This window comes from Chrysochloris asiatica, unplaced genomic scaffold, assembly GCF_000296735.1.
Source record: "Chrysochloris asiatica unplaced genomic scaffold, ChrAsi1.0 scaffold00439, whole genome shotgun sequence".
Classification (NCBI taxonomy): domain Eukaryota; kingdom Metazoa; phylum Chordata; class Mammalia; order Afrosoricida; family Chrysochloridae; genus Chrysochloris; species Chrysochloris asiatica.
In genome coordinates, this window is record NW_006408957.1 from 449768 (window position 1) to 462707 (window position 12940).

Consider the following 12940-nt stretch of genomic DNA (forward strand, 5'->3'; position numbering starts at 1 on the left):
TGTGTGTGTGTGTGACTGTTCTGCACCTTGTCTGGGCGCACCTGGAGCAGTGCAGTGGCTGCTACAGTAAGTACATACACACACAGAAAAGGCCGATACTTCTCTCACCCCACTCCTGGAACTCGAGAACTAATGTCCCACCCATTAGGGACCAGAGGCCCCTCGGGGAGGGACACCCACCCAGGCCTAGGCACTCACCCGCCCAGCTTCTTCCCGTAGGCCATGGCCTCCTCCACCAGGTTCTGGTAGACGGGCATCTGAGCAGCGGCCAGGATCAGAGAGGGGTTGGTGGTCGCATCCTGGGGCTTGTACTCGTCAATGGCTGAGAGGTGGAGGTAGATTGGAAGGCAGGACAAGTGAGTGGGGGACTCCGATTCCTGACCCATGCACCTGACACACAGCCAGGGCTCAGCTGCCAAGAGAGGCTTGTGTGTTGTGAGGATGCTGAACAAGTTTCAGACCCCATCACCATGCATGTGGCCGCACGGGACAGCTGACGTGGAGTGAGCGGGGACCTACGTCCCGAATCAGGACTCAAGGTCCCATCACACTTCCCCCTCCACCCAGATTTGACAGAGAAGCAGTGGTTTGCACAACCATACAATGCCCCGGTCGAGACTGGACAAGGACAGAGCTTGAGGAAGGCACTTGGCAACTGAGGAGCATGGACAAGGGGTACGGGTGGGGGAGTGTGGCACAGGGCACGGAAAGGACCACTCTTCCTGGGGCAGTCTGTCAGGGTGGGAGGGACACAACACAGATGCCTGTGTGCCCCTCTCATGACACGTTTGTTCTTTCTTCTGCAGCCGTGAATTCAGAGACACCAGGGCTAGTTAGGGTCCCGCCAGCCAGCCTGGCAGGTGACCTTCAGGGCCAGGAGCCAATAAATGAGACTTTACAAACTGCCAACGACGTGACCCATACCAGCATCAGGTCACTAAGGGAGGCTGAGCTGGTTCTGTAAGTTTATTTGGCAAATAACTATTTTCAAAGTGTGCTTTGGTGATGGAGCCACAGCACCGGAGAGAGATTGGTGGTTGCCAGGGGCAGGGAACGGGGCGGGGTCCGACTCAGGAGAAGTTCTGTGAAGATGCAGAGTGGTCACAAAACCATGCAACCTCATAGAACCACCCAGGATGACATATGAAGGCAGCTGCAAGGCAGTGAGGCGAGAACTCAGCTCGGTTTAGGGTCTGCTCACAGCAAAATCCTGCTTCTGCTATTGGACCACCACTAGAAAGCGGGGTGATGGGGTCACAGGGCTTGGTGGACTAATTTTACAACTTCTTATGACCCTGTAATTACTTCAAAATAACAGGCTGAAACATGTCTGGTGGTGTTTACACAAGTGTGGGTACCTGTCATAACCCACCTACTTCACATGGTCCATTCTCCTGCACAAAGTCACATCCAAATGAAGAGGACAGCCTACAACGCTGGCTGTACCAGTGATACAGCAGCTAGGGTTTGGACAGGGGCTCTGGGCACAGTGGGTTAAGCGCTGGGCTGCTAACTACAATGTGGGAGGTTCGAGCCCAGCAGCCACACCTTTGCTCCCATAAAGATTTTCTTCCTGTTGAGTCAGCTCCGACTCAGCAGACTCTGAATAGGGTTTCTGCAGAGCAGCTGATGGGTTTACCCTACAGTGCCACATCAGGACTCCTTCGGAACCCCTGTGGAGCACTTCTACTCCATCCCAGAACGTCCCAATGAGTCCGACCTGACTTACGGGTAGTGGGTAGCAACTGTAGTCTGGCTGGGCTTGGGGTCAACAGACAGGCTTCAGCGTTTAGACAGTTACATTGAATGAAAAATGGGGGGGGGGGCATGGTGTTTACGGTTCTGTACAGCTTGTCGAAGCTGACGTGCCAGCATTTGACAACAGCTTTTATTTAGGATCCCTTCAGAGAGGCCCCGAATGCATTATTTACAGTTGCGTGAGGCGTGAAGTCCTGGTATGCGCCTGCAAGATAATGTACTGGACCACAAGGTCAGCAGTTCAAACCCACCAGCTGCTCTTTGGAAACCCTAGACAGGGTCGCTATGGGTCAGAACTGACTCAATGGCACTGTATAACAATGTGAACTGCATAAAGATAATGGTATCATATTATGAGATTTTTATGAACTTGCTTATCTTCATTTAAGGGGAAAAAAAAAAGGTGAGCACTTGGTTTCAGAGGCTTCTACAAAGAACAACGAAGTATTCCCCAGGCCGCCCTCCTGGCATGATCTCAGGCACACGGTTCCTGCCCATCCACTGCTAGATGGGGACCCAGCTGATCCTACGGCGCACCACTGGGCAGCAGGGAGGGACAAAGACCAGGGCTCTATCAGGAATGGGGAAAACTCAGCCGGGCACCTTGTCCTGCCAGGCACGGTCACCACCCAGAGGTCTCCTCCACAGGCCCCCGCCCACTGCTGGGGCAGCTATTGTCTGATGGTTTAGCTTGCAAGGTAGGCACCCAATCCAATGCCTGTCTCCACCTATGATATTTAAGCAGCCAAATATGCTTATTCACTCTCCTTGGCTAGATAAACAATCCTCTTATTCAATTACCAAAGAGGAATTACAGCCTGTTTCTTAAGTCACCATGAGAAAGCAGAAAAAAAGAGGAAGTCCAGACAGCTGTGAGGTCTCGGTGTGCTTTGCCTGGAGGTGCCCGTGTCCACGGGGCGTTGCCTGGTTACCCTGAAACCCCACTGCACACAGCTGTGCCCACATACCAGGCTCCGGCGCTCCGCACACCCTCATGTTTGCAGCGGTGGGGACAGCTGATGGTGACTTGACACACATCACTGTTTAGTGCTTTCTGTATTTAACGAGTTTTCGACAATGGACAGGATACAGAAGCAGGGAGAACAAAATTCTCAGTGTACTGAGGCTTTTTTCTTTCTCTTTTTACTCATTTTGGACCCTGTCACAAATGGCCACCAGGCAAGGGCAGGTCTAAATGTGCAACAGGAGGTATCCGAAGCAGGGTTCTGTCTACCTAAGCCCTCGATTCACATCTCCATCTCACCCATGTTTCCTACTCTGTTGCTAAAATTAACTGGATAAGGCGGCAACACCAGGCTGTTGCTCCTCTCAAGATTCCGTCTCAGACACCCTAAACAGGGTTGCTACAGGTGGGGAAGTAACTTCTGTTTAGGAGTCCTGGTGGCGTAATGGGCTAAGCACTGAGTTACTAAATGTAAGGTCTGCAGTTCAAACCCACTAGCCGCGACAGATGAGCCTGTCTGCTCCCATAAAGACTTGCAGCCTGGGACACCCTAGACAGGGGTCGATCGCTGTGAGTCTGCATCAGCTCGACGGCAGTGGGTTTTCTGTTGTTTTTTTTTTCCTGTTTAAGAGATCTGTGGGTTAAGCACTGGATTGCTAGCCGTAAGCTCGGTGGTTCAACCCCACCAGCCGCTCCTCGGGAAAGAGACGAGGCTGTCCACTCCCATAAAGATTTAACAAGTCTTGCAAACCCTATATGGACTCGTATGATTCTGAAGCTACCCGGAGGCGGTGAGTTTGGTTTTGAGGTTCTGTTCAAGCTGATGAGAAAATTCAGGACCCGCTAACGGGAATGCTAAGCAACATGAGGAGCGTAATTCACGCCACTCAACTGCACACGCTGAGTTTGAAGACACGGTGAATGCTCTGTTACCTGTATTGTATATCCACCCCAATTAAGAACGCTTAAGAAAACTGAACTACTAACACTGATCTGTCACCGCGAATCGGCCTCGGCCAGACCTGATCGGTCCTGGGAGCAGCCTCCTGGGGCACGCCCCGAGGACACGGAAGGACCCGGTGGACTCGGCCTCGTCCCGCCCGCCGCCCTTCGTCCCACGGCGCCCCGCGCGTGACCGGCCGGAGTCCGCGCCCAGTGCCCGCCGCCCGGGCGCCCCCGGGCTCCGGGATGCGTGCCGTGAGCTCCCTGGCCGATCTCCGAACTCTGATCTCCGGCCCCCGTCCCCGGCCCGACCTCGGGGCCTCGCGCGCCGCTCGACCCCGGAACCCGCCTCACCGTTGAAGTCACCAGTGTCGGCCACCACAGTGGTGAACTGCTTGAGCTGGTCCAGAGCTGACTCCATCCTTTGACGCTTCACCACCGAGCCCGACATGGCGAAGCGCAGCGGCAGCGGGAACTACACCAGCCGACCGGCCCCCACAATGCCCCGCGAGGCCGCCTCTTCGGCTCCGGCCAATTGGAGAGAGGCGCGAGGGGGCGGGGCCGGAGGACGCCGTGGCTGCATGGGGACGAAGCCCCGCCCCTGGCGCTCAGCCCCACCTTCCATACCGAAACAGGTTGAGAAGCCTCGCCCCTAGCCCTCAGCCGATCACAAAGCCTCGCCCCCAGCCCTCAGCCGACCGAGAAGCCCCGCCCCTGCAACGAAGCCCCGCCCAGCTCTCTGCGGGCCGCAACTGGCAGCCAAGCCTCGCCCTGACTGCGAAGCGCCGCCCCGTCCCGCAGCAGGTTGCGAAGCCCCGCCCCAGGCTCGAAGACCTCTGTGGTGGACGCGACCCTTACATTCCTCCTTTTACCGTGGGAGTGGGGCTGCAGTGGGGACTACAGGAGTTAATGATCCGGGTTAAAGCCTGTGAAACGATAGCCTAAGAAACTCGGGCACAGGGCCGATCTCCACTCAGTAAGGAGAGATTTTATTCAGGTCTTATTGTGATTGCTAACGTAAGGACTATTGTAATTGTTCGTCCGGTTGAATCTGTACCTTATGCACAACAGAACGAAACACTACCCAGTCCTGCACCAATCTCACAGTTGTTACGACGCTTGAGCCCATCTGCTGCCACCACTGTGCCAATCCATCTCGCTGGGGGTCTTCTTTTTCACTCTCCCTCCACTTTACCAAGCGTGATAGCCTTAGCCAGGGGCTGATCCCTCCTGATGCTATGTCCGAAATATGAAAGACAATTCTGACTTCTAAGGCGAAGTCTGGTTGTACTTTTCCAACACATATTTGTTCTTCTGGCAGTCCATGGTACTTTTAATATTCTCCTCCAACACCATAACTCAAATGCATCAATTATTTCATTGTGCAACTTTTACATGCCTATGAGGTGACTGGAAATATCATGGCTTGGGTCAGGCGCACCTTGTCCTCAAATTGACATCTTTGCTCTTGAACACTTTTAAAAAGTCTCGTGCAGCAGATGTGCCTAAAGCAATGCACAGATTTCCTGACTGCTGCTTCCATGAGTGTTGATGAGACTAAACAACAGAACAAAATGCTGCTGGGGTAGGTGCCATCTCCTGATAGCTTGAGAATCAGATCTGTGTGATCCAGAGAGGTTTCATTGGCTGGTATCTGGAAGGAGATTGCCAGACCCTTCTTCCTAGTCCCTCTTAGTCTGGAAGCTCTACTGACACCTGTTCAGCATCATAGGCACACGCAAGCCTCCTCTGATGAGGGTGGTGGCTGTACCTGAGTGGAGCTGGTCCGGAATCCATGGAAGCAGGGTCCCTCTTGGAAAGGGCTGAGTGTGTGGAGAAGTAGGATGAACAGGGTATGATAGGAGGACAGATCAGAGAATGTCTTACCCTGAGACCAGTCTATGTTCCTGGAGAGTCCTGGTGGAGGAAACAGAGAAGCTTCACCAAAGTTAGGTTAGTGATCATTTTGTTACAATGCATCTAATCCTTTATGAAGCAAGGGATGGGAGCTTATTATAGGTAGACATGGGGCACCCTTTAGTCTTATCCAAGGAAGGTACGTGTTCTTTGTCATAAACCATTTCCCAGAACATAAAGGGCGGCTAACCTTTGCCTCTGTGCGTGATCACAGGAAAAATTCTGCATTGTCAGCTGTGCCCAACAAAGCCACCAGCCACCAACCACCCCTGCCACCCATGAAATAGGTCTTTTGTCTGGGCAGATGCCGGCAGAAATGGATGGAGCTTAAAGCTGGCGGTGTGCCCTCACCAGATGCACACCCCTCCCCTCAGCCCTGCCTACACCCTCCAGGCCCACAATGGGTTCATAGCTGCTGGGGTGTATGTGTGAGCAAAGGCCTCTGAGCTGGAGAGAGGTTACTGCCCAGCCCTGATCCTTGCCTGGTGGTCAGTATGCTCCCAAGAAAGAGAGTAGGGTTTCTAGTTTCATGCTTGCCTGCACAAATGCAGATTCTCAAAGATGTGGCCATTCCCTTCCTTTCTTTTGATTCTCAGAATTGGCTTCTGGACATCCTTCTATTTAAATAGGAACCCTAATAGCATAGTGGGTTACAAGCTGGGCTGCTAACCTACAAGTTAGCAGTTCAGATCTACCAGTCGATCCTCGTGAGAAAGAGGAGGCTTTCTGCTCCCGTAAAGATTTACAGCCTCGGAAACCATGTACAGGGTGGCAGGGTTGGAACTGACTCCTCATCACACCACCACCACCAAGTTCAAGGTAGTACAGAGAGAGACATAGAGGTCTTCACAGTCTGTTTTTCATGTGTTTTTGTTTTTTGTTTTTGTTTTGATATTGATTTGTAGCAGTCCTTTTCACATTCTGGATACAAGCCCTTTGTCAGCTGTGCATATATTGCAAATATTGTCTCGCAGTTTGTAGTGTACCTTTTTATTGCCTAAACAGTCTGCTTTTGATGAGAGGAAATGTTCTTTTTATTTCAATCAAGTTCAGTTGATGAAATCTTTATGTCATTGACAGTGGTGGTTTTGTTTTTTTTCTACTCTAAGAATCTTTGAGTACTTGAAAGCAAGCAGCGAAGGGATTCTCGTACGGTTTCTTTTAGACACGTTTTCGTTGTTGTAGCCACCCGGCCAGGGGTGCACCGCAGGTTAATTTTTGCCTGTGCTGTGAGGTGGCAGCCAAGAGTCACTTTCCTCCATACGGTTAGCCACTTGGTCCAGCACTTCTTGTTGAAAAGACCTTCCTTTTGCCATTGATATGCAAAAAAGGGGGAAATACACCAGCACAAAAGAAGATATATATTATTTATCAAGGAAATGCATATTAAAACCACAGTGAGCCTCCTCCCTATTCTTGTACAAAGGCTTAAATACAACACAGAAGTCAAATGCCAACTACAGGAAGCAGCGGGGACGCCATTCATCACTCCTAGAATGCAAAATGATAGAACCACTCTGGAAACTATTTGGCAGTGGTGTGGTGCTGCATGGTAAGCACTTGACTACAAGGTGAGTTTGAACCACAAGGTTGGCAATTCAAACTCAGCAGCTGCTCCTCGGAAACCCTATATGGGTCGCTATGAGTAGGAACCAACTCGAAGGCACTTAACAACAACCAAGTTCAGGAGTCCTGATGTGATGTTGTATGATAAGCATTGAACTGCTAACCTCAAGGTGGAGATTCAAACCTATCAGTTACTTCTCGGAAACCCTATACAGGGTCACTATGAGTCAGAACTAACTCGATGCCACTTAGCAAAAACCAAGTTAAGGGTATTTTTACCAGCAATGGCCTTCCTCGGATAAAAGCCTGCCTACACAAAGATCGATACATGAGCATTTATGCAGTTTCGTTGATTAAAAACCCCAAACTGGAAACAACCCAGAGGTCCACTGGTAGGACGGGCGGAACAGGCTGTGGCCCACCCATACAGAATGACGCTATTCCGCAATGGAGAGAGAGAAGGAGAAAACAGTTGATGCATGCAATGACCTGGAGGAAGCCCTGTAGTGAGAGAAAGACGCCAGACACTAAAGAAGACCACGTGGTTGCCTCTGGGGAGGCGAGGACTGAGAATGGAGACTTTCTAGTTGGAGGTAAAGTCTCCTCCGGAGCTTGGAAAGTGGGGTGCTCCGACCAGCTTCATGGCGTTTTAGAAATGGAGGCGGCGAGTAACCTGGGCAGCGACAGACCTTGGGGTGGTTCTGCTGAAGGCCTGAGTGTCATGGCTCTGTCTTTATGGGAGCGGGCTTACTGGGAGCATAGTACGGTGTGCGTATCTGTACATTTGACCTGAAGCCTCTGCTCCCTCAAAAAATAAAAACAAACCTAAATTTAAAACCTAGAAACAACACCTATGGCGGTCCAACCGTTGTTGGTTCCATGTAAGATGCTCTGGCTGGAAGGGGCGTGGAGATGGACTGTCCACACTCCACCTTTAGGGCAGGTACACAAACTCTAAATGCCAGCGTTTGCACGACCCCGCATGCGCAGAGGATCCACATGGGTTCTGTGACCCGACAGAATGCAAAAGCCCCTGATGGGGAAGGGGCTCATATTCGGAGGCTGCTGAGCTCCATTTTGTGCGCGGGAGGGCACTGGGGGCTGCTTACCTGGCTGAGCTCTGCCCCTGATGGCACCTCCTTTCCCCTTCTCTTAACCCGCTGTCCGGTGTAAGGCTAGGGAGGACTCCTCGGCTCTTTTTACATCATTGTGTGTTCCTACACACAAGTACCCCGGTGTTGTTCTGAAGGCCAGAAATTCACAGATGTGGTGACTGAGGCACTGGGTCAGGAAGGGAGGAAGGGGATTTGTCTTCTGAAGTCCCAGTTGGGCCTGGGCACAGAGGAGGTGACCACTAAGCTGCCAGCTGAGGTCTGCAGGGACTCACAGGGAACCTCAAATTGCTCCCTTTTCTTCCTCTCTTGACTAAAGAGGCTATGACACTCCTTAAGACCTGGTAGTGACTCCCATTGCTGACCCACTGGGTGGGTCTTCCCAGTGCCCACAGGTTAAAGGTGTTAGAGCGAGTCTGTCTGCAATCCTAAAGCAAACCAAAACCCACTGCCACCAAGTGGATGGTGACCCTACAGCCACCCAGCGCGGACCTTCATTTGGTCTCCATTTGGTTATATGACTTTGGAATTTCATGCCTCCAATCTCCACTGGGTCCCTGATAAAGTCATTCACCGACACTGCCTGATGGACCACACGACAGTGCCCTGTAGGGGACCGGGTTCCTGGGCCTGGTGGACAGAGAATGCTACATGTAATCCAGGGGTCCCCTACAGGAGGACTGGAGCAGGACTGGTGGCACCCCATGATCTCAGAGCATTAGGAAAGGGGAGATGCTGGTAGAATCCAGAGGGAAGGAAGACATCACCTGCATTTCCAAGTAGGATTTTTAATGCTAGCCTGGGCAGAGGCTTGGTGTAGCACTGTAGGATCAGCACTGAATCGCAAGGTCAGTGGTTCAAACTCACCAGCTGCTCCTCAGAAACCCTATACAGGGTCACTGTGAGTCAGAACCGACTCGACGGCACCTAACAACAACAGGAAGGACAATTTTTGAAATTTAGGGTTCCCCCTCCACCTCACCCTTCCCGCCCCCTAGGAAGAGACAAAGCTAGTCTTCAGGTCAAGGGAAGGAGAGGGCAGGGGGAGACGAGAAAGAGGTGGGGAGACCCAGTGGATCTGGGCAGAAGAGACTGGGGGTGGAGGCAAGGGCTCCAGAGTTGAGGGTGGCCAGCGTTTTGGGTTTGGTGGGTCCTGGTGTAGACAGCCATAGCCCAGGCCCTGTCATCCACGATGACCCAGGAGTGGGTGGCTGGGATGAGCCTGGGATCCTTCTTATGTGGAGCTGCAAAGTGTAGCCGAGTGTCCCACCCGGGTTCCTGGGATACTACCCCAGTGGGACCCTGCTTGGCTGGAAAAGGTGGGCAGATCCGCGAGAACAGGCAGGTGAGTCAGTGAGCAGGCTGCTGTAGGCACTCATGGCTTACGGGGTATGGGAAGCAGCAAAACCCATGTGGCCACAAGGTACCTGTGTTCAGGCTGGATGTCTGCTCCTACTCGGTGCTGTCCCCCAGGGCCAGGGAGGGGAGCTGGCTGGCAGCATGGTCTCTGGGCTGACGAAATCAGCAGACTTGGAGCCCCAGGGACAGGGCAACCAGGGTGAGGAAGTGGCCTGGGCCGTCCAGAACCTTTGTATGTCTGATGGGGCTTGGTCAGGGCTCCCCAGTTCCTCCTCCTCCTAGCAAACTGAGCAGTGCAGTCTGGGGTACACGGGGAAGGAAGGGACTTTGGGGCTACTCAGTGGGGCTGGTGTGGGGGAGGGCAGAGAAGGACACAGGGTGAGAAGGCAGGGCAGACCTGGGGGAAGGAGAGCCACGCAGGATATCGCAAAGGCCCTGAGGCAGCGGACACCTGTCTCCCGTCTATAGGGTTTTAGGAGTTGAGGACCAGCCGGGGGCTGTTAGCCTTCCCCCCACCAATAAGTTCTGGTACCTTTGTGGGTTACGAGCTGGACTGTTAACCGCAAGTCAGCAGTTTGAATCTGCCAGCTGCTCCATGGGAGAAAGATGAGACTTTTTGCTACCTTAAACATTTGTGGTTTATGGCCTTGGAAACCCAGACAAGGTCACTATGAGTCAGAACCGACTCCACCGCGCGTCACCACCACCACCATCAATAAGAAAGAATGATCACAAACTCAGCTGCGAAGGGAGGGGTCAGCAGTTCAAACCCAGCACCAGCCCCAAGCAAGCAAGACCCGGCAATTTGCTCTGATGAGGATGGGCACGTCTGCTCTGTCCAACAGGGTCCTGCTATGAGTTGGAATTGCTAAGAGCAACAATTTGAGAATTTGGGCTTCCGCCATGTGCTCAAGCGGCTTCAACAGAGGAGGGCAGGGTTGGGCAGGAGTTGCTGGCTTTCTGCAGACGGTTGTTAAATGCCGTCGGTTCTGACCCCTAAGAACCCTGTATAGTCCTGCTGTGGCCCTGCAGGATAATGCGCTGGACTGCAAGGTTAGTTTGAACCACAAGGTCGGCAGTTCAAACCCACCAGTTGCTCCTCGGAAACCCTATACAAGGTCACTATGAGTCAGAAGTGACATGGTGGCAGTTAACAACAACAACAACGATCCCTGTGCAGGGACTCCTGGTGTGGCACTGTAGGATCAACACTGATCTACGAACCACAAAGTTGGCAATTCCAACCTACCAGCTGCTCCTCGGAAACCCTATACAGAGTCTCTATGAGTCGGAACTGACTCCATGGCACGCAACAACAACATAAGGTTTCTAAGGAGTGGCTGGTGGGTCTGCAGTGCGGCATTCACCCTACAGCACCAGACCACGAGGCCATAGTAGCTCGTATTCTCGGTAAGTGCTGTCCAGTCGGTTCTGCCTTGTATCGACCCTGTGTAAGGGTTCCAAGGAGTGGCTGGTGGGTTTGCACCATGACTGTGTGGTGAGCAGTTCAGTGCTTATCTTACAGCATGGCATCAGGACTCCTGGAGACTAGATGATAGGGGGTGGGGGGCGGAGCTGGTGGGACCGAGCTCGCCTCGGGGGATGACGACAGTGGTTGTCAGGGAGTGGTCCTTGGATTTGCTGATAGAGTGGGTTTGGGATGGAAGAACACCAGGGCAGTCAATGGGTGGAGTTACCATGTGCTTAGGTGGGGCGACCTGTTGGGCAGGAAGCATAGGGCAGGGGCAAAAGTTCAGCTTGGATCACCCTGGTGTTGGTCTGGCAGCTGAAGGAGACGTTCTTGTGGACAGAGGACCTGAGCTTAGGCCCAGGCTGGAGAAGCACGTTTGAGAGGTGGTGGGGGTCAGGCACAGTAGGTTCAGCATTAGGCTGCTAACTGAAAGGGTGGGTCCAAACTACCCGACGCGCTACGGAAGAAAGATGAGGCCGCCTGCTTCTATACAGGCTTGCAGTCTTGGCAGCCCTGGGGAACTCTGGGGTTGCTGTGAGTTGGAATCAACTCAATGGCAATGGCTGGGGGGCTCACGTTGGAGAAGACCACCCAGGGAGCAGGGGAGATGGATGAGGGTCAGTGGTGTCTCTGGCCTGTGATGTTGGACCTGGGATGTTGGAGGATGGAGCCTCATGAGGGCGTGGGTATACATGGTCTTGTGATGGAGGGTCACTGCAGCAGGGAAGAGTGGGCTCAGTGATTTGAGGCTGTTGTTATTCAGAACCACCACTCGTCTGTCTGTGTGTTGCACCGTGGTGGCTTGTGTGTTGCTGTGATGCTGTAAGCCATGGCAGGGACACCCATGGTGGACAGGTGTCAGCGCGGACAGGTGTCAGCTGAGCTTCCAGACTTGGAAGAAGGAGAGGCCAACTACTTCCAAAGGTTTGTTGTTGTTAGGTGCCATCAAGTCAGTACCAACTCATAGCAACCCTATGCACAACAGAATGAAACACTGCCAGGTCCAGGGCCAACCTCACAATTGTTGCCATGTTTGAGCCCATTGATGCTGCCACCTTGCCAATCCATCTTGCTGGGGGTCTTCCTCTTTTTCTCTGACCCTCCACCTTACCAAACATGATATCCTTCTCCAGTGAATAGTCCAAATGTCTAGCCACTGAAAAGCTTATGAATAGCAAGCAGTGTAACTCTGTCAGACAGCACCAGAATATTGTCACAGAGAGTGACGTAAGATGAGCCCCTCAGGTTGGAAGGCACTCAAAATGCAACTGGGGGAGAGCTGCCTCCTCAGATTAAAGTTGGTTGATATGATGCAAATGGAGTAAAGCTTTGGGGACCTTCATGTGCTGATGGGGCACAACTCAAAATGAAAAGAAACAGTTGCAAACTTTCGTTAATAGTTGGAAAATAAGATTATGAAGTATAAACCTAGGAGAATTGAAAGTTACAAAAAATGAAATGGAATGTACAACAGCCATAACCTAGGCATTAGTGAGCTGAAATGGACTGGTAGTGGCCATTTTGAATCTGATAATCACATGGTTCACTATGCTGGAAATGACAAATTGAAGAGGAATAGCATGACATTCATCATCAAAAAGCACATATCAAGATCTGTCTTGAAGTATAACTCTGTCTGTGATAGGATACTACCCATACGCCTACCAGGAAAATCAGCTAATACACTATTATTCAAATTTATGCACCAACCACTAAAGCCAGTGAGGATGAAATCGACGAATTCTACTGCCTCCTTGGAGGCCAAGATGGCTAAGCTCCGTCTCTCATACTTTGGACATATTGTCAGGAGGGAACAGTCGCTGGAGAAGGATGTCATGCTGGGTAAGATGG

General features: G+C 52.1%; 1 protein-coding gene across 1 annotated transcript in view; it reads right to left on the reverse strand.

Moving 5' to 3' along the window:
• TALDO1 (transaldolase 1) overlaps positions 1–4130 on the reverse strand; it is a 7030-nt gene extending 2900 nt beyond the window's left edge. Inside the window, exons 1-2 of the mRNA XM_006876981.1 lie at positions 4019–4130; positions 199–322 (exon numbers count right to left, since the gene is read on the reverse strand). Of these exons, the coding sequence (XP_006877043.1) occupies positions 199–322; positions 4019–4115 (221 nt within the window). The 5' untranslated portion in view covers positions 4116–4130. The remainder of the gene's footprint in view (positions 1–198; positions 323–4018) is intronic.
• Between the last annotated feature and the right edge of the window lie 8810 nt (positions 4131–12940).